Source organism: Anolis carolinensis, chromosome 2 (genome assembly GCF_035594765.1).
Source record: "Anolis carolinensis isolate JA03-04 chromosome 2, rAnoCar3.1.pri, whole genome shotgun sequence".
In the NCBI taxonomy this organism is placed as follows: domain Eukaryota; kingdom Metazoa; phylum Chordata; class Lepidosauria; order Squamata; family Dactyloidae; genus Anolis; species Anolis carolinensis.
In genome coordinates this window covers 210,149,831-210,172,135 of record NC_085842.1, presented here as the reverse complement: position 1 = coordinate 210,172,135, position 22,305 = coordinate 210,149,831, and the positions used below count along the sequence as shown (strand labels likewise).

At 41.2% G+C, this 22,305-nt stretch overlaps 1 protein-coding gene across 1 annotated transcript in view; it reads left to right on the top strand.

Moving 5' to 3' along the window:
- The window catches only part of LOC100555455 (unconventional myosin-Ia), an 82,625-nt gene that overhangs the window by 34,460 nt on the left and 25,860 nt on the right, over positions 1–22,305 (top strand). The window contains exons 6-19 of the mRNA XM_062971638.1: positions 1,551–1,597; positions 2,521–2,584; positions 5,889–5,987; positions 6,797–6,900; positions 7,879–8,026; positions 11,229–11,347; positions 11,807–11,893; positions 12,161–12,226; positions 13,177–13,281; positions 14,766–14,828; positions 15,285–15,485; positions 19,793–20,019; positions 20,136–20,336; positions 21,220–21,313. Coding sequence (XP_062827708.1) covers positions 1,551–1,597; positions 2,521–2,584; positions 5,889–5,987; positions 6,797–6,900; positions 7,879–8,026; positions 11,229–11,347; positions 11,807–11,893; positions 12,161–12,226; positions 13,177–13,281; positions 14,766–14,828; positions 15,285–15,485; positions 19,793–20,019; positions 20,136–20,336; positions 21,220–21,313 — 1,625 coding nt within the window. The remainder of the gene's footprint in view (positions 1–1,550; positions 1,598–2,520; positions 2,585–5,888; positions 5,988–6,796; positions 6,901–7,878; positions 8,027–11,228; positions 11,348–11,806; positions 11,894–12,160; positions 12,227–13,176; positions 13,282–14,765; positions 14,829–15,284; positions 15,486–19,792; positions 20,020–20,135; positions 20,337–21,219; positions 21,314–22,305) is intronic.

Genomic DNA, 22,305 nt, shown 5'->3' with positions numbered 1-22,305 from the left:
CAGTGGGGACTACTTCAGCACTTAATGATCAAGCCCCACTTCTCCTTTGTCTACCATCTACCAAATATCAGAATATGGACCATAAGCAGCACTTTGAACTGTGCTCAGAAATGAACTGATATCCAATGAAGCTCTATCACTGGGGAGTTATATGTTCCCTGGAATCAACCCGGTCAGCACACTACATGTAGCTTTGTAGTAGAGATGTGCACGAAAAATTTTCCTTCCTTTCCTTCATGCTATCATTTTGGTTCTACTGTTCATCTACACAAAACGAATGAAGACATTTTCGTAGGAGGCGACACAAAAATGATAGCCACACAATCATCATGCTTGCTTTTGTTTTCCTTTCGTTTTGGGCCGTAACAATAAGCAGGTACTGACAGAGGGCTACTTTCCCATTACAGCTGATGTGTGCCAATGGGTGTTAATAATAATAATATTAATATTAATAACAGCAGTTATTCTAGGGCCCTAAGCTGGGTCTGGGAGAGGAGTGCCTCCCGATTATATCTGATGTGTGCCAATAAGTCTTAATAATAATATGAATATTAATAACAACAGTTATTCTGGAACCCTAAGCTGGTTCTGGGAGAGGAGTGCTTCCCCATTACATGTGTTGCGTGCCAATGGGTCTTAATATTAATATTAATAACAATAGTTATTCTGAGACCCTAAGATAAGTCTGAGAGAGGGCTGCTTCCCCATGACAGCTGATGTGTGCCAATGGGTGTTAATTATAATAATAATATTAATAATAATAATACTCTAGGGAAGACCCAAACGCTTTAAAAGTTGGTGGGCTAATAGGGGTTGAAATGCCCTCCATGTGTGGTGATTTTCACCCCTCTAGCCCAAAAACAGAGCCCAGGGGGCGGGGGGCAGGGGAGCCTCAGAAGCCCTCTCATTGCAGCCAGTGATCTGAAAATTTTAATTTTTTCATAAGATAGAAAAAATTATGTTTGGATAAGCACCCCATTTTTGTTAGCGGGAAGAAATATGAAAATGAGATGAAATGAATGAAACTACACAAAACGAACAAGAATTCCATATAAAAGCACAACACTACTTTGTAGACTTGCTGAAGTTTTGGATTTTCCAAAGGCAAACCTAAGTACATTGTTACAGTAATCCAAATGGGATGTAATAAAACCATGTATCACCTTAAACAGATCAAAAATGTCCAAGAATGAACACAATTGATATGCTAATTTTGTGCAAAGGCATTCCTAACCACTGCTCAAACCAGACCATCTAGGTTTCTGGCTGAGTGCCTGAGTGCATTTTGCCCCCTTCTGCACTGCCATATAATCCAGATTTTCAGATTAGATAATCCACTATCTGCTTTGAACTGGATTGTATGAGTCTACACTGCCATATAATCCAGTTCAAAGCAGATAATTTGGATTTTATGTGGCAGTGCAGAAGGGACCTAAATTATGAACCTAGAATGTGTCCCCATCCGTTTCAGGCTGAATGTTTATTTCGTGATCTGCCTTTCAACTGATTATGAGCACTTCTGTCTCCTTCTTCTTTTTCCCCTCTGGTAGCCTTTGGGAATGCAAAAACTATTCGCAATGACAACTCCTCGCGATTTGTAAGTATTTTGTGGGAAATAATATTTTGTTTAATAGTATGTAGAATCCCATTTTCTTGGAAGAGATGACATGCCATTATCACACCTATGCTAAGCCCAGCCCTCTACATGAATATTCTTCCTATTGTGTGTTTTGTTCTGTTTTTGTTTTTGTTTTATTTATTATTATTATTTGCTTTTTGTCCCACAAGAAGATTGATAAAGAACTGTTAAGCCTTGCATTTCCAGTCTGGAAAACGCACACACAAATGATTGAGTTTCTGAAATTTCACCAGGTGAACATCTCTGCTTACACAGCCCTGAGGATTAAAAACTTGATTTTAAAACTAAAAGTGAAGTAAACTAGCTGAGATTCCCAGGAAGCTTAATTCATATCCATTTCTGAAGTGAAATAAGAAAATCATGGAATATGCGTAGCCCTGTCTTTCAAAAGGTGAACTGGAATTTGAAGGAGGCATGGTGCATCAGCAACTTTTCTGATGCATGATGCCAACCATCTACTGTAGCAAGAGACCACAAAGTGATGTCCACACGAACTTCATAAAACACGGTCATGTGCTATGCAGAAGTTTAGAAGCTACTATTCTCATACATGTTCTCCTTGTATGTATCATATTAGGCCAAAATATGGGAGAATAAGAGAATCTTTGAATGGTTCTTCCACATTTTTGTAAATGGCAAGTACAGCCATGGGACAGGGAAGACCTACAGTTTTCATTGGAACAGAGGTAATGAGGGGTAGATGGTTTTCATAAATTATGAACCCTACTAAAGTTTGGTTCCTTCTACAATTTTTGAAAACTCTCTTCACCTTGTTGATGCAGTAATTAGAACAAAAGTGAAATCAAAATTTTACAATAATAACAAGACCCAGTCATGTTTTTGCTTACCTGCTTCCCCTCTGATAATTCTTTTTTTCCTAGGGAAAATATATGGATATTGAATTTGACTTTAAGGGTGATCCTTTGGGTGGAGTCATCAGCAATTGTGAGTATGACTGCCAAAACTAATAAAGGTGTGTGTGTGTGTGTGTGTGCAAGCAACTAAACAGAACAGGAAGCTATAAAGCAAGAGTTGGTGACCTCCAGGCATTGGATGTGACATTGATCAGCACAAACAAGGGCCTGAATTGCACATGTTGTACTTTATAAATCCTTCTGTGCCATAAGGGCTTGCTTGTAAGGATATACAGTCATGTGAATATGCATATTTTCAGCTGAAATTAGATTTTAATCACACCTTTTTAACACATGTTTCCAGCTGTTAATCCGAATCAGTGCACATTTTCCTTAAGTGTCTTTAGCTGCCCCCTCTCCTTTTATTCTGGTTTTTTTTTAGAGCCTATGCAGATGAGTCCTAAGAAAGCTAAGAAACAATATGTATAACAAAAGTTAGAAAGTGGCAGTGGAAATAGAGAAACTGACTATAGCAACCAAGGCAGTCTTTTAGAAAAACCAGCTTGACTGAACAATGGAGATGGTATCTTGATTTCTTTACACTCTGTTGATGGATTTACAGATGTTGGAGTTGCACCTCATTGAGACTCATTAAAATGTTAAAGATTATAGCACTAGATTTGAGACATAATTACTGTGCTCATAAAAGGTGTGCTCCAGATATCCCAGAAGTTGATTTATGGATGAAGATAAGGCAATTGTCAGTAAGAAAATAAAAACTGAGATGGAGAAGCCTGACAATCTTCCATCATTTAGTGACACACTTTCAGGTTTCTCCATAGAATCATAAAGTTGGAAGAGACCTCATGGGCCATCCAATCTAACCTCCTGCCAAGAAGCAGTAAATCACATTCAAAGCACCCCTGACAGATGGCCATCCAGCCTCTGCTTGAAAGCCTCCAAAGAAGGAGCCTCTGTCTCATTATCCTTTTCTCACCAAAGATTGCCTTGTTCTAAGTACATACATCATGCCAACTTCTGATGGTCAACTAAGAGCAATTTTTGATCCACCAGGTGACTTCTGGTTGATCTCTTGTTTGTTTGTTTTTTGAAGGACCCCCTGAACGTAAAACATTTTGTTCAAAGGGTGTTCCATAGAGCACAACATATAACTGACCAGAATATTTTTATGAGACTTTTTCTGGGACCCCTCTTATTATATGGTGGTCATAATGCTTCCTTATTGCTCAAATAACAGTAAGTACTGAGGATATAGATTGCTAAATTTTCAGACCAAAATATATCAATAACAAAATGTGAGGTGCAGTTTTGGTCTATGGCCCTGATGGGAAAACTGATTAAGCAATTTCCAAGCAGAACATTGCTCTTGGAGAGAAAATTTTTGCTTCGCAGTATGAGATGAGTAAATCAGTTATGCTCAAATGAGTCAAAGAGTTCAGAGCCATGGTAATCTCTGTAAAGATTTATTAAAGTAAAATCAAATGGCCTTAGAATGAAACAGATCTATCTTCTCATATAAACAAAAACAAAACTGAGAAAGTGGGAAAAGAAGAGTAAGGAGGCTGATCTTAAATATGATAGTCAAAAGGTTGTTGTTTACACATTCTAAAGGGTTAAAGATTCAATAAAGTAAATTTTAAAGAAGGAAAGTTGTCTTCTATATCTCTAGAAGTTCAAGGAAACATGTAAAAAGGGGAGGCAAAGAGAACATACCCATCTGTGTTATGGTGTTTCTATGTTTTAATTACTATGTGAGTTTAGTGTTGATTTGGTTGTATGTTTATCATTATCATTATTGGAGCCCCAGTGGCGAAGTGTGTTAAAAGCGCTGAGCTGTTGAACTTGCAGACCGAAAGGTCCCAGGTTCAAATCCCGGGAGCGGAATGAGCGCCCGCTGTTAGCCCCAGCTCCTGCCAACCTAGCAGTTCGAAAACATGCCAATGTGAGTAGATCAATAGGTACCGCTCCGGCGGGAAGGTAACAGCGCTCCATGCAGTCATGCCGGCCACATGACCTTGGAGGTGTCTATGGGGTGTCTATGGACAATGCTGGCTCTTAGGCTTAGAAATGGAGATGAGCACCAACCCCCAGAGTCAGACATGACTGGACTTAATGTCAGGGGAAAACCTTTTACTTTATCAATATCTGTATTGTGTTTTTTTTTCTGTTGCAAGCTGCCCCAGGTCCCTTTGGAGAGAAGGGGCGGGATATAAATAAAGCTATCATCATCATCATCATCATCATCATCTTCATCATCATCATCATCCTCCCTAAGGCCCCTTCTATACTGCCCTATAACCCAGGATCTGATTCCAGATGATCTGCTTTAAACTGGATGATGTGAGGGCCCTTTTACACTATACTAAAATCCAAGAGGATGCAAGTTAAAACAACTCTCTCTCTCTCTCTTGGATTTCACTCCCCACCCCTTACCCAAACCCCGGGCTTTCCTGAGAGGATGACTAGATGTCACCCTGGGTCAAACAAAAGTTGACCCAGGATGCCATCCAGCCCCCCTTTTTGGCCCCAAAACTTACCAAAGAGACCTGCTGGCAGGGCAGACTGCTGGCAGTCTCCCTCTACAGTTCTCCTGGGATGAGAAAATTACACGCCAGAGAAAAAGTAAGGACAGTTTTGTAGTGTGTGTATATATTGTACAGTTTTGTAGAGGATATTTCAAACACTCCAAATATTGAAAAGACATTTGATGGCTGCGCCAAACTACAAAACAAGACCCAAATCCAATTATTAGTACCAACTAGAGTTAGATGTATTGAATAAATGTAATTTCTGTAACCTTTGGACGAACATTCAGTGATTTGTTTAATGGGTCTGCTCTAGTTGAACCAACAAATGGTTTAAGACACATACACTTAAAGTATATTTCTCAGACCATTTGTATTAGGAACTAAAGTGTCCTAAAGCCATGCCAGGATCCCAAGGCACCACCTGTATTTGAGCTGCAGCATACATTTGCTCTGGGTTTATGCTAAACTGAGTGCTTTTGGGCGTAGTGATAGATCCTAGCCATCAGGATGCATTATGTCCAATACTAGCCCACTCAAAGTTGTTCGGGCCCTCGGTTGTGGTTACCAGAATTGTTCCTGGCTGCCTGACCAGGTGTAAAAGTGGAGTGTGCATCCTAAACTGAATCTGTCTTGGAGCTCTTTCACATTCTAGTAGGCTAGAAGTACTAAGATAACAGTAAATAAATCTATAAATATGATCCTAGTAACTTATTAATGACCAAAAGGACTGCTTGAGCAGAAGAATGAACTTGAGAGCTTTAGATTCTTTGTGGCTTCATTTTTTCCTGTTGTCCTTTAAAGCAACTGCATCTTTCTCCTACCTCTTCCTCCCTGGTTTATTTTTAGACTTGCTAGAGAAATCTCGAGTGGTGCATCATGATAAGGGTGAAAGAAACTTCCACATCTTCTATCAGCTTCTGTCTGGAGGTTCTGACCAGCTGCTCAGTAGGTTCTTCATGTTTAAGAACTCCTTTGTTTACATAAAGGTAGGACTTGGGATTATATGAAATGCAGAAAGAGTCAGGGGAGAATGTTGGAACTAAGGGAAATGTAGAAAGGGTCAATTCGTAGATCATTTCAGGAGCTTTCATGAGTCCCCTGAAGCATGATTACCCAAAGACAACAGGTGAGATTGGATCATGAGAGTTAAAATAGATCTGGAGCTTGGAAGGGCTGGACCCAGGACCTACACAAAGGTATTCGGGTGCTTCCTAAAAATCTTTATCATTTATATTTCCAGATAGGGAAAAATGTTAGCAGAATCAAATCAAGCTGGCCAGATAAGAAAACATTCTAATTTGTACTGTAACTGATGCAAAGAAAAAGGAATTCCAATAGCTGTAAGTGGCACAGCAAACACCCTCATCCCAACATGCCCTCTTTGATGTAATCATTATGATGTAGAAAGAGTTCTGTGTCACATTAACACTAACAGATGTCTTGTAACATGATTTTCCATGGATTATGATAATTATGGAGCATCGTCTTAGAGGTTTTGGGTGTGCAACTATATATAAAAAGCACTCTTTGCAAATGTGAATTTGAGTAAATGTAAATAGAACTGTGCCAGAAATTCAGCAAACATATTATTCTTATGCATTTAATGGAAATAAGTTATTTTATGGAGTTCCTTTAGGGACTTGAGAATGGAGAAGACATAACTGACTCCTTGATGTGAAGGAGTCAAGGAAGGGATGATGGGAGGACAATTAAAGAAAGTTATGATAATGACCACAGTTTCTTCTCTTCAACAGAACAACTAAAGCTGGAGCGAGATTGTAGCCTGTATGGCTACCTTAACAAGGATGCCACAAGCCTGCAGGGTATGCATGATGCAACAAACTTCAAAGCTGTTCAGGTACGAGCTGCACTCTGGTGGCTTGGGAATCTGAGTTGTATTGATCAATGAGAGGCAAAAGGCTCTCCTATATATCGTAACACCAATATGACTATCCAAGGTTAGCTCCTTGTGTGGCTGTTATCCTTGTATAAATAAGAGGCAAAGCCAAAAATATTCCAAAGGGAAAAAATGTAAGAAATCTCCCCAAAGGTTATGATTGATTGTTTATATTGCCCATTTGCTTTGTTTATTATTTCATGTTGTTAGCCGCCCTGAGTCCCCACAGGGAGAAGGGGCAGGATGCAAATAAAGTTTTGATTTAAGTTTTGAATGTAAAATGAAGACTGAGCATGATGGCTATGGAAGTGGGATGCAGAAAAACAAGGAGGAAAGGCCTGGAACAAAGTATTCTTGGAACAGCATGGTTGACCAGATAACTATCTGAAACCTTGAAGAGAATGACTCTTGTTGAGTGCGGATGGTATACAGTGCTATTTAACATTATACTGTAGATGCCCTTTTAGAAGTACATTTTTATGAGACAATTGAGCAGACCTATAAAACGTATGGAACTGTGCAGACCATATCTGTGTTTCTTGTTACTTTTGTCCTTTTAGCCTCACATCCCATTTTTGTCATTGGATTTTGCCTCTGTTTCCAGTACTATCTTATATCTTGGTTTATTTCTGTAAGGTGATGAGCCAAAGATGTCGAAGGCTTTCATGGCCGGAATCACAGGGTTGTTGGGTGTTTTCCAGGATGTATGGCCATGTTGCAGAAGCATTCTCTCCTGAAGTTTCACCCACATTTATGGCAGGCATCCTCAGAGGTTGTGAGGATGCCTGCCATATACCTCTCAACCTCTGAGGATGCCTGCCATAAATGTAGGCAAAACGTCAGAAGGGAATGCTTCCGGAACATGGCCATACAGCCCAGAAAACACACAACGAGCCAAGGATCTCTATAATGTTCTATCCTGCTTTTGTTTCCATGAAGGATGCCATGCGAGACATTGGTTTCTCCCCATCAGAAGTGATGGCAGTGCTGGAAGTGACTGCTGTTGTTCTCAAACTGGGCAACGTGCAGCTGCGAGAGCAGTTTCAAGCCAGTGGGGCAGAGTCATGTGGTATCCAGGATGACAAAGGTCAGCAGGATGTGATGCATCATCTCCATCTTTACAGCGACAGCTCAGTCCAACCTCAGTTTTGCACCACTACTGGGATTTTGAGAATATGGTCATTCTATCCCATGTATGAATGCTTACAACTTGCTGCCCATTAGCTTCATATTCTTATTTCTGTACCATCCTTGCTTTTGTTTTGCTAATAGATTTGGAATGTACAGTAGAGTCTCACTTATCCAACATAAACGGGCCGGCAGAATGTTGGATAAGTGAATATGTTGGATAATAAGGAGAGATTAAGAAAAAGCCTATTAAACATCAAAATAGGTTATGATTTTACAAATTAAGCACCAAAACATCATGTTATACAACAAATTTGACAGAAAAAGTAGTTCATTACACATTAATGCTATGTAGTAATTACTGTATTTACGAATTTAGCACCAAAATATCATGATATATTGAAAACATTGACTACAAAAATGCGTTGGATAATCCAGAACATTGGATAAGTGAGTGTTGGATAAGTGAGACTCTACTGTATTTATACTCTCTATGAGAGAGCCAGGTGAGGGAGACAAGCAGGGGCACCATCCATTCACATTTTGCTGATACAATATTACTGAGATCTGTAAAAGAAACTATTACAAATCTCATGTACTTCTTCTTGAATGATACCATCTAGTAAACAACATTGCACTATCATATTTAAGTTTCCCCACCCATACAGCTTTCATTGCTATGAAGTGGGGATTAGATTCTGTTTCATCAGATTCTATTAGCAAGGAGGAGTGGGATGTAGAACTGCCAGTTTGCATAATATGTAATCGCCCTCTCTACATAAAGAGTAGTTCAGACCAAGGAGCTGCCCTTTTCTTCTTTCATTTCCAGATAAGGGATTTATCATGATGATGATGACGACGACGGACATTTAAGGAAGGTCCTAACAATCTGTCTATTTCTTTGTCTTTCTCAGCTTTCTCCAACTAGCTACCTTCTACATTTTTTGTAATTAGCCACCATGATCAAGCAAAGAGGGATTTTTGTAGTCCAAAAACATGGAGAATTAGTTCTGTGTAATTATTAAGAAATGCTAATAGTGGTAGGGGGTGCTTAGGGTAGAAGAGAATAGGGGGTTCCCTTATCTCAGCAGATAATGACAAGCATCCAAAAACAGCACACATATTTTAATTGGGAAAACATGAGAGGTTGTAGTGGATCTCTTGAGCAGAGCATGTTTTGGTTCGATCAGCTCACCAGCCCACCCTCAACCACACACTAACTAGCAGAGAAAGCAATAAAACTTAGTTTTCTTTATAATATATATAAAAATAGTTCTATTCATAAATATATATGCCTTATCAGCATGGTTTCATCTTCTTGAGGAAAGGTAAAAAGAAGGAAAATTTCTACTATATGGTATCAGGAAAGAGTTGGAACATCTCACCAGTGGCCCATATCACACATGCTGCATGAATTGTAAACACGAATACATGAGAGATGAGCAGATGAGACCCAGAGAACAAAGTGAAACCTGTGTGATGCAGGAAGAGAATGGGTGTGAACAAAAACATAAACAAACAAGTAGAAAGTTACCATAAATTATGATGCGCCTAATTCTAAGAGCAGTGGTTCTCAAACTTTGGTCCTTCAGGTGTTTTAGACTTCAGCTCCCAGTATTTCTAACTGTTAGCCAAGTGAGATAGGGCTTCTGGGAATTGATGTCCAAAACACGCAAAAGACAAAAATTTGGAAATATCTGTCCTAGAGTGGCATACAGTCTAACCAGCAGTGAGTATAGGCATGCAGAGATTGCAATTTTCAACACATTTACTTTTCCAAACTATAACAGCCCAATTTATACATGAGGTTGACTTAAACTTGAGTATATACATTACTAGAAACTTTTACTGTTGCACCAAAATAATAACTTGGTTCACATTTGTTGCATTACTTTTAAAAGGTAATGAAGGTTTACTCTGATTATCCCATCTCCTAGGTTAGAAATACTGTATAGTGCAACTTATTGCTTCCAAATTTTCAGGCATTCTTGGGAAACTCCATGATGAGTTTCAAAGTTTACCAGGACAGAGTGTGAAAGCAAGTTATTTAGAAGAATGGCAATTCCCAGTTTTTGCCATTTCCACATGATTAAAAGAACCTTTTTTACAACTTTTTGCCATATTTTAGTGCTATATGATGGTTCAATTTGTGCCATAATCTCTCAAGACACTTTCTATGTTACTTTTACAAGCACAAAACTTTAATATCAGAAATGGGAGGCATTTACACAACTGATACATACACAAAACCTACAACTCTTCAGCTTAGCCTAGGTTTCAACATTTTGTGCACTGCAATTTAGGAAGCACTGTCACTACTGTATATTCATGAGGTGTACTCAGAGACACTGCTTTTGTGTGGGTCAACATGAGCTTGCAAAATAGCTGGCCAAACTCTGTCCTCCACCCTACCATCTTCTTGAGATAAAGCCTGCCAAACAACCATTTGATGGGCTGTGTGGACACAACTATAATGGAGAGGACAGCACACATAAATGATCCTCCCACTGCAATTATGGGTCCCAAATTTTGTCAAAATTTGATTTCAATCAGGTGGATTGAAATCACAGTCCACATAGAGAGGAGGACTTCCCTTCCAGTAGATAGGCAAATAGGTGGGTAGAACTATGTTGACAACATTATTTGCTCTGTGCCTCCAATGCAAGCTTGCCCTCCCTGTGCTCATTTTGCCAGAGTTTCTACAGCTGAGCAGCTTTGGAAGCCTCATATCCTTTGCCTTTGATAGAAAATGTCTTGAGCTAATTCTGATAGAGAGAAGGCACAGGGGGTGGTTACTACTCATTTCCCCACACACCAGTTCTCCCAGTGAACATAAGTAAGAAAGAGTGAATGTGTGCAGATAAAAGACACTGTGTGTGTGTAATTCTCAGTATCTTTGAGTATGAATGAGAGGATGTAAGGTGGACACAGGCCTTGATCATATTCACCATCTGCCCATGTCCTGCCTTTGGCCAGACCTCTAAACCTGACCCTTCATGAAGCCCTGAAGGGATGAGAGCAATTGTTCATCACTATTGCAGAGCCTTGCCTCAATCATGAACATCTAATTCCATGACTTGCGATGTGTTGCCACTGTCAGAAAAAGATAAAAATGGGCATTTACCTTCACTTTTTCCACTCCCACATCTTTCATATTGCAGTGGTACGAGAGATCTGTCAGCTGATCCAGTTGGATGAATCTGTACTGGAGCACGCTTTATGTTCTCGCACAGTCGAAACAAATCAAGAGAAGGTGGTGACAACTCTGAGTGTCCCCCAAGTGAGTATGGCATATAAGGAAACACATGCACATGTATACATGTGCATGTATACACATGTATATACTGGCTCAAGTTGGCTTTGAGTCACTTCGAACAACAATTTTTCTGTTGCATACTAGATTTTGCTTTTGACGTTCAATTTCAAACACTGGTACAAAGTTGTACCAGTTGTACCTGAAAGTACAGGTATTTTATGTTAGCCTGATGATTTCAAGAAGCAAGTAGTACTTTGCTGACCGAATTTACCCCTCAGGAGTTTCTTCAGGGTTATAGGAGTGCATTAAAACTGATTCAAGCCTAACTGTTCCACAGAGCCTTTTGGGAGAGTGAGATGGAGAGCAGAGGTGGATTTAATTGTCTGCTGCTGTTTTCTCATCTGTTTTTTAATACTCATAAATATTTAAATTTTAATGTATATTGTTTTATTGCTGTATTGCTTTAACTGAGTTTGTTCCTAGGGTTATTATGTGCGGGATGCCCTAGCAAAGAACATATATAACCGGTTGTTCAACTGGCTGATTAACAGGATTAATGAGAGCATCAAAGTGAGTATACATGGTAGCTCTATCAATCTGATTAAAGACATGAATCAGATCCCCTTGAAGTGGCATTTATATACCTGTAGACAAACAGGGTTCGGTATTCCTGAGCAGGCTATTCGTAGGATGCATATCTTGTTTTTATCACATTTAATAAGGGTGGATAAAAGAGCCTTCCCTATCTATTCCCTGTTAAATGATTCAAAAGATTAAGAGTGTGAATGCTTTCAGAACATCATGATTCAATAAAACACGGGTTCTTTGTTTTCATAGGTAACAACAACTGAGCGCAAGAAAGTGATGGGTGTTCTGGATATTTACGGCTTTGAAATTTTTCAAGTGAGTGGCAGATATTCTGAAGACAGAGATTTCATAACAGTCTTGAAACTCAGTCCTGTTAGGATATTAAAATATGGTCTGCACATATTATAAATAAAGGAACATAAGAGGAAAAAATGAATGTATGATATTATGGGGATTGAGTTGAAGAAAGTAGGCAGAGTCTTCCAATCCACCCCAGAGGTGGGAAAACTTTGTCACTTCAGACTTTGGCTCCCATTGGTCTCACTCAGCAGGGTCTTTGTGTTGGAAATGGAAGAGCCATTAAGCTCTAATCACCCTCTTTTATGAGGTAAATTCCCATTAAAATAGCAGAGTAAAGAACTGCAGCACTGTGAGACTTATGCGGGTGTGAGTTTGGAAGGCCTCTGTGTATTCAGGAAGGCAAAGGGATGCAAAGTTAGCTTTAAAGTTTAAAAACATTTATTGAGGTAAAAAGAAATCCATTGATGGATAGAAAAGGTTAGGACCTAACTAGCTAATCTATCCTGTTCTAATACACATAGATGGATCAAAATAACAAAGACCTAGATAAGCTACATCTTGACTAATAGAGGACAGAGGTGCATCCTCTCTGGAACAAAGCAGGAAGCTGGAATGGCGGCCAAGCCTCGTGGGTCGCCTCTTCATCTCTAGGGCCATAAACATTCCAAAGGATCAAATTGGGGAAGTTACATCAAAGCCCTAGGAGAAATCACATTTCTAAAAACATCAAAGGGTGGGCTGACCTAAATAGGACGGGAAGCAGGAAACAATGTTGAATCCTATCTAGGCATGCTTTGGAAATGAGGAAAGGATTCCCTCAATCTAACTCTATCATCTATCTGACTACATTTAGACTTGAGTAGTCCAGGATGAATCCCCACACTTTGAATGTATCAAAACATCTGGAGTGGTACACTCCTTTGCCCAATATACTTTAGATTTCATTTATTCCCTCATTTTTGCAGGACAACAGTTTTGAGCAGTTTGTTATCAATTACTGTAATGAAAAGCTCCAGCAAATCTTCATCCTGCTAACCCTGAAGGAGGAGCAAGAGGAGTACATTCGCGAGGTAGATTTTGTTTGTATTAATGGTTTGCACAGTAAAATGAAATGCCATATTTCATTTCATAATAGTCACCAATGCATAATAGTTGCACCGATTTTGAGGGTGGCAAAAGTTGGTATTTTTTCATTCCTTACATAATAGTCACACCCTTAGGTCACTTGCCTGGGCATTTAGTGCCACAAAGATAGCTGCTCCCTTTCTTTGTCACTATGAGGCTTGACCCGACTGCCTGGCCCAGTCAAGCCCCTTAGTGCCAAAAGGGCAGGCACACAGGAGAGTAAAACTTTATACACACACACACACACACACACACACCCTCTTTTCTGGCTACATGGCTTGATGCAACTGCTGGCTGGGTGAAGCCCCATAGCTAGTTTTTTACCGCGTAATAGTCACATCCCATTTTTCATTTTAAAAAGGGGGAAATTGTGACTATTATTCAAGAAAATACAGGGTGTTTGAAAAAGAACTCCCTAGTTTTAATGTAATTATACTTAAAACTATGGAGTTCTTTTTCAAACACCCTGTACAGTAGTACGTATTCAAATAACTGCAAGCAGACAGCTACTGATACTGTTAAGAATTTACCATAAAGCCAGAAAAATGCACATGCATTTTACAAGTTAATAGAAGCATGGCATAATACAGCTAAATAAGTAATTCGTTTGTATTCTATATATCCAGGTCTTGGAAAGAAAATTTCAGTCTTGCTTTGCAGAATATACCAAGTTGCCTATTTTGTTGTGTCTTGCCCAGAACAGAATGATTATTTTGAAACAAAAGATAAACAAATTCCTTGTTTACAAAAAATAAAACCATCATGGTGGTGGGTGTATTATGCTGTCTCCAAGATCAGGGGTTGCAGGCGTCTGAATCACTGAAGAAAACAAGCAAAATGATACTACTGAGTTTTGGGAATTCTTGGAGCATTAAGTGATGGCTATAGGAACATATAGATTTTGATCTGACCCTGTATGACTTTTCATATGTTCTCAAGGACCTTTTCCACACTGAATTGCAACTTTAATGAATGACTTATTAGGGAGGTCAAGGGGTTTCCTTTCTTTGAAATTATCAAGCTTCATCGTTCTTGGTGTCCTCAGTATTGTTAATGTTGGCACAGTCGCCTTGGGCAAGCTTTTTTAGATCCTTCAGTTCTTGTGTCTTGGTATCAGTCCCCAGTTTGCAGACTTCTCACTACTTTTTAAATGTATATCACTATACTGATATTGTCATTCTCAGAGTGGTCATTTTGACCCCCATACCATAAAGGTTCAGCCTTAGGGCCCTTCTACAAAGCCACATAACCCAGAATATCAAGGCATATCATCCAGTTCAATATGGATTTTATACAGCTGTGTGGAAGAGGCCTTACTTGCATCCCTAAGTTTGTTCCTTCTTGGCCAGGGAAAATGGCAGCTTTTCGAAATGGAACATAGGAAGCCATTTGTGAGTTTTCTTTCCATTGTGCTCTTTCTCTTCTTCAGGGGGTTACTTGGACTTCTGTGGACTTTTTTGATAACAGCATCATCTGCAACTTGATAGAAGATGTAAGTTGTTTCCAGAATCGGGTGGATAAACTAGAGGCTATGCACCACTTGTATAGTCAGCCTTTTCTTCCAATGCTTGTGCGAATGTCAGAAACAATGACGTATCTGATTAAGGTAGACTTGGAAGACCTGGGGTCAGGTTTCTACATATTATTGGAAACAGATTATCCTGGATCCTAAAATAAGTAAAGTTAAAGAGAGACTCGGGCACCATCTACACTGCATTATGCGGTCAGTATAAACTCATATAATGCTTGTCTGGAAACAGTTAAACTATCTAATAGTGAACATTGATAACTATAAAGAAAAAAAACTGTTGAAGTCTGCATGTGGCCTTCTCCCCTTCCCCACCCTGCCTTTTCAAGTCAAAAAATGAGAGAAGTGTCCTTCTTCTCTGGATCAAGACTTAGAGAGGTGCAACAAGAACTGGGTTGTAACTACTCCTTCTTTGTGCAGAACACAGGTGGGATTCTGGCCATGTTGGATGAGGAATGCCTTCGTCCAGGGAAAGTGAATGAAACTACCTTTCTCAACAAGCTCAATGTCACATTTAAGGATAACCAACGCTATGAGAGCAGAGTAACCCAGAATGCCAAGCATATAATGGACTCCAGCTTGCCTGCACACTGCTTTCGTATTCACCACTATGCTGGCAAGGTAAGTGGTCCCTGGGAGCAGACAGTGAAAAGTAACAAAATGCCATTCCTGGACTGCAATGGATTTTAGTCTTGTTTCCAAAAGACAGACATATTTGAGTTGCTATTGTAAAACAGCTAGGACCACTGTCCATCCCGGCTGGGAGGGGGGTTCTGGGAGTTGCAATAAAATAAAAAACCTTTCTAGATTTTGAGTCTTGGGCAAGAATCTCAGAATGCTGGTGCTATCTTCTCACAAAGATTTACCAGATTTTGAGTTTTGATGATCCAAGACATTTGGGAAGTCTGAGGCAGTAAACTGAAATATTATCCCTTTATCTTTATTGTAAAAAAAAAAAAAGATAAAATACTACAAGGAGCCTGACTGAGCCTGACTGCTGACTGAGATGTAGTCCTTTATAACTTCACTAGCTGTACCCGGCCACGCGTTGCTGTGGCGTAGTCCTTAGTGGGGTTTTCTTTGTGGCATGGAAGGTGGCATAAAGAGGATTCCCCGTAGGTATGAAGCAGCCAGGCTTTGATGCTGCAAGGGTATTCAAGTTGGCCAACAATGGAGTCCCCTAGGTATGAAGCAGCCAGGCTTTGATGCTGCAAGGCTATTCAATGGGATTCAAGTTGGCCGACAATGGAGTCCCCTAAGTATGAAGCAGCCAGCCTTTGATGCTGCAAGGCTATTTAATAGTATTCAAGTTGGCCGACAATGGAGTCCCCTAGGTATGAAGCAGCCAGCCTTTGATGCTGCAAGGCTATTTAATGGTATTCAAGTTGGCCGACAATGGAGTCCCCTAGGTATGAAGCAGCCAGGCTTTGATGCTGCAAGGCTATTCAATGGGATTCAAGTTGGCCGACAATGGAGTCTCCTAGGTATGAAGCAGCCAGCCTTTGATGCTGCAAGGCTATTCAATGGTATTCAAGTTGGCCGACAATGGAGTCCCCTAGGTATGAAGCAGCCAGGGTTTGATGCTGCAAGGCTATGCAATGGTATTGAAGTTGGGCAACAATGGAGTCCCCTAAGTATGAAGCAGCCAGCCTTTGATGCTGCAAGGCTATTTAATGGTATTCAAGTTGGCCGACAATGGAGTCCCCTAGGTATGAAGCAGCCAGCCTTTGATGCTGCAAGGCTATTTAATGGTATTCAAGTTGGCCGACAATGGAGTCCCCTAGGTATGAAGCAGCCAGGCTTTGATGCTGCAAGGCTATTCAATGGGATTCAAGTTGGCCGACAATGGAGTCTCCTAGGTATGAAGCAGCCAGCCTTTGATGCTGCAAGGCTATTCAATGGTATTCAAGTTGGCCGACAATGGAGTCCCCTAGGTATGAAGCAGCCAGGCTTTGATGCTGCAAGGCTATGCAATGGTATTGAAGTTGGCCGACAATGGAGTCCCCTAAGTATGAAGCAGCCACGTTTTGATGCTGCAAGGCTATTCAATGGTATTCAAGTTGGCCGACAATGGAGTCCCCTAGGTATGAAGCAGCCAGGGTTTGATGCTGCAAGGCTATGCAATGGTATTGAAGTTGGGCAACAATGAAGTCTCCTAGGTATGAAGCAGCCAGGGTTTGATGCTGCAAGGCTATGCAATGGTATTCAAGTTGGCCTGGAGGAGGTACCTGTGACTTCCTGGCGTTTTCCCTGACTTGGTGAAGAAGCTCAGGAGGATGCTCTGGTGAGGGATCCTGATGATGGCGGCGAGTGAGGGGAAGGAGGCAGCCAGAAGGAGAAGCTGGGGCTCCGGCTCCCAGGGGGGCAGAGCTTGCGAGCAGGGCGTGCGCGGGGAACAGCCGTTGTCGGCCGACCGGGGAGTGACGTCATGGGAGGAGGGGTCACAGAGAGAGCGGAAAGGCAAAGCTGGGCATTCCCTCTCCCGCCCTTGTTTTGGAGGAGTGTGGGGTGAGTGGATCCCGTGGAGGTTCTGACCCGATGTTTTGTTGTTTCAACCTGGAGGCGTGGATAATGGATTTTGTGGTCAAATTTGGAGTTTGGAGTGTGTTTAGTTTTGTTGTTTTGCTCGGTGCTCGAATTCCATCACTCTTTTATATATATATAGATGAGCTTTCAGTAGCTAAGAATTTGAGGTACCTATTAATTCATATATTATTAAACACTAAGTTCCTCTTTGTATTTTATTGATCTGTTCTCAGTTCCATTAAGACAGTGCAGTAGAGGCAAGGACCAGTGATCTTCACAAGTCCTTCTTAACCAAGGAAGCAAATGACAGTTTAGACAGCTTCTTTGTGAAAGTAATATATTTTCCCTACTCGTCACAGTGTTTTGCAAAGATCCCATTGCTATTAATAAGTACAACAATGCTGGAAAAGTAATTTGTCTTGTTTGTTCAGTTTGTTGCCTTTCTATTCCTTTCTGTTATACTTCGGGAGGAAAATTCTTAAGATTTATAAGACAATGGAATAAAATTTGCAAAATTCATATTGAAATTCTTCTGGAAATGCTCTTGAAAATGCTGCCCCGGTTGTTCAGTTATGTTTCTTGTAGCTTCTTATTTCCAGGCTCTTTCTGGGCTTGAGTTGCACCAGTTCAGGCTGTGTGCGTGGTGTCAGCGACTGAATGTTTCTATTTGCCTCACCTCCCAAATAAAAAAGTAGAAAAGAAAAATATTCCATCCACATATACAATATTAAGATAGTTATCATGCAAAAGAAAGAGTTCAAGTGTAGATCTATTTACTCTGCAAGGAGATTTTTTACTATATGACCAAGTGTGGTCTGTTTTAATTTTTTAACTAAAAGGATGGATGGGTAGTCCTTGGTTCATCTACACTGCACAATTTTATAACTGTTTGAGCCCAGTTTAATGGCCTTGGCTCAACTTTATGGAACTGGAATTCTGGGATTTGTAATCTGGGGAGAGACTTAGAATTCTCCACCAAAGTACTGGATGGGTGTGCGTCGAGTAGAGACCTTTGAGTCACTTACAAAACTACATCCAAAAGCCTACTGTATTTATAGATGCAGTTGTTCAGGCACAGTCACGCTACCTTGGTCTCGAGCCATGGGAAGAGGTGGTTATGACAGAAGGCCTGATCCTTGCAGCCTAGGAACAAGCCATCAGAACAAATGCAATTAAGGCCAAGATCAAAAAATCAGCTGATGACCCAAAATGCAGACTCTGCAAGGAAGCTGACAAAACCATTGATCATATCCTCAGCTGCTGTAAGAAAATCGCACAGACTGACTACAAACAGAGGCACAACTATGTGGCCCAAATGATTCATTGGAACTTATGCCTCAAGTCCCACCTCCCTGCAGTAAAGAACTGGTGGGATCACAAACCTGTAAAGGTTGTGGAAAATGAGCATGCAAAGATACTGTGGGACTTCCAGATCCAGACTGACAAAGTTCTGGAACACAACACACCAGACATAACAGTTGTGGAAAACAAAAAGGTTTGGATTATTGATGTCGCCATACCAGGGGACAGTCGAATGGATGAAAAACTACAGAAAAAACTCAGCCGCTATCAGGACCTCAAGTTCGAACTTTAAAAACTCTGGCAGAAACCAGTGCAGGTGGTCCCGGTGGTGATCGGCACACTGGGTGCCATGCCAAAAGATCTCAACCAGCATTTGGAAACAATAGATATTGACAAAATTACGATCTGCCAACTGCAAAAGGCCATCTTACTGGGATCTGTACGCATCATTCGAAAACACATCACACAGTCCTAAACACTTGGGGAGTGTTCGACTTGTGGTTTTGTGACACAAAATCCAGCCTATAGATCTCGTTTGCTGTGTCATACTGTGTCTTTGTGTCAATAATAATAATAACAATAATAGCAAATCCCACAATTTCTCAGGATGGAGTCTAGTGAATGAAAGGACATTACCTCGGTGCATGGTAATGTTTTATTATTGTATATTGGTTTTTGTGATGTTTTAAATGTTTTTAGTTTTTAATGCCTTTTGTATTGTATTGTTGATGTGATGGCACTGTGTTGCCAATTTGTAAGCCGCCCTGAGTCCCCCAGGGGAGAAGAGCAGGGTAGAAATACCGGAAATAATAATAATAATAGTTGTATGAAACCTCTGCAACTGTGCAGTGTATATATTCTCCTAGTAGAAAATTGCAGCCTTAACAATATTTTAGCAGAACTTAAGTTTCAGGAAGTTACTTGGGAACAGTGAAGGAACTGATTTGCAGGCCAGAATATGTGGTTTCTGTCTTAAGAAATCACTCTCGTTCGCACTCTGGTTGAGCTTTCTCTTCTTTATGCCTCCCCAAAACCATCCTCCAAAGGAGCAGACAAGGATGTGTCTGAGTTACTTATCTCCTGAATCTTCTCCATTTCAGGTGACTTACAATGTGGCTGGATTCATCGAGAAAAACAATGACCTGCTCTTTAGGGACCTGTCACAGGCCATGTGGAAGGCCAAGCATGGGCTCTTGCGCAGCCTCTTCCCTGAAGGGGACCCTCAAAAACCCTCACACAAACGTCCACCTACGGCTGGTTCCCAGTTCAAAGCTTCTGTAATGACCCTCATGAAGAACCTCTACTCCAAGAACCCTAATTATATAAGGTAGTGTGTATCTGCATGAAGAGCTGAGGATAGATCTGGGCTGTGTTTGAACTAGTCTGCAGGAAGAGATGTGGGAGTCAGCAATCTGACTAATCTTACATTCCCCTTTCTGCCAGATGCATCCGGCCCAATGACATCCAAAAGCCTGCTATATTCACAGATGCATTGGTTCGGGCACAGGTACGCTACCTGGGCCTGTTGGAGAATGTACGTGTTCGTCGAGCTGGCTATGCCTATCGGCAGGCCTATGAGCCATGTCTGGAGCGTTACAAGATGCTATGCAAGGAGACCTGGCCACAGTGGAAAGGAAGTGCAAGGTAAGCATAGAGGAAAGACAATTTCCTGAGGGTTCAAGAAATTTATTTAATTATGTGCTGCTAACTGGACCCTTTCCCAGAGCCCAGGATCCACCATAAACAGGCAATTAAGACAACTTTATGTAGAATTCTTCCATTAATATGGATTGGCAGCAATGGCTTGTGGCCAAGCAACATCAGAATGTGGTCAAGATGGCACAAGTTATTAATAAGGAAGAACACAGGGGTTTGCTTTTGACTGAGCCTCCTAGGAAGAGCAAGATTGTACTTCTCCTCTCTCCCTAATAAGTTATCTGAGCCAGGCTACTACTGCACTTTGAACTACTCCTGCATAGTCCCCAATATGGAAAAACGAGAGGAGACTGGGGCCCCTTCTTCAATGTCATATGATCCAGATTGTCAAAGCAGATACTCCAGATTATCTGATTTGAATTGGATTGTATCAGTCTACACTGCCAGAAAATCCAGTTCAAAGCAAATGCCATAGTCTGAATTTTGTATGATAGTGTAGAAGAGGCCTGGGACATTTTTAAAGCAGCTGAGAATGTGGGACAGCAGAGGATTAATCAAAACCATAACTCCCAGATTGGAATACCTGCAAGCATGCAGTTGTTCAAGCTAAAGACTATAAAACGGACGTAGAAACTTTGGAGCAAGTACTATTTCCAAACTATAAATGCCATGCTTCGTTTTTGTCATACCACACTGGAGTTGTAGCTGGCATCTTTATCACATCAAGGACATGGCTCAGAATGCCTTGTATATTTTGGACAATCCAGTTGCTCTCCAAACCAATTCAGAGTGACCACAGCACTGTCTGTACTGCGCATAATTAGACTAGATACTTTCTGATCACTTCCCCATTATCCTTTTCCTGATGCAGGAATGGCGTTCAGACCCTTTTGAGCAGTTTGGCCATCGATCCTAAGGAACTGGCATATGGATACAAAAAGATCTTCATACGAACACCACGTACAGTAAGTTGATGCTATTAGTGTGGCCTGGAAGGAGGAGGAACTAAGAGTGTTAGTTACTAGCTTGCCAAGAAGGAAGAGCTGTGCCAAATATTATCTGGTTGAAAGTAACAATTTGAATGAGATTCACCTATAAAAAATTCCGATGGTGCCAATATTCCCAGCTCCCACTCTCACTCCCCTTTCAGTAAGAAACACTCTATATACTGATGTATTTGTCTAGAAATGTTAGCCCAACCCACAAACCCAAGTCAACTTCTCCACGGGTCAATGAGATGACTGTATCTCTTAACAAAAAGGGAACCATCCTCTTCTCTGAACAGTGTGGCAAAAGGTAAGGGCTAGTGGTTCTCAGCCTGTGGGCAGGGGCAGTTCAAGCTATACGCCAACTACGCACTTGCAGAAGGCACAGTCCGCTAGAGGGTGCAGTTGAGATGCCTCGGAGAGCAGGGATGCTGCTCTTTCGCACTTTCCTCCCTTCCTGGCTTCGGAGGGGTGATGGGAGGCTCCCACCGCCCCATCGAAGCCGAGAACGGGGGAAGAGTGAAGAAGCACTCATCCCCGTGCCGCAGTTCCACACCTCAGGGATAGTGCTCTTTCGTACTTTCCTCCCTTCCCGGCTTCGGAGGGGCAATGGGAGGCTCCCCCCTCCGAAGCCAGGAGAGGGGGGGAAGCGATTCAGTGATTAGTTTTTTTTTGGGGGGGGGGGGGGGAAAGAATGCTTGCTTACACTTGAAAATTGTCTAGGGCCGGCCCTGCCTGTGGGTACCCAGGTGTTTTGATCTACAACTCCCAGAAATCCCAGCCAGTTTACCAGCTGTTAGGATTTCTGGGAGTTGAAGGCCAAAATATCAGGAGACCCACAGGCTGAGACCCACCAGGCAAGACTGTACTAGGAGAACCTAAAAGAAGCACTGATCCCCTCCACTCTCTCTGCCATGGTGCTGCTTCTGGCTATTTTGAATGTCTGGAAAGGGAAATGGTGACGGACAGGA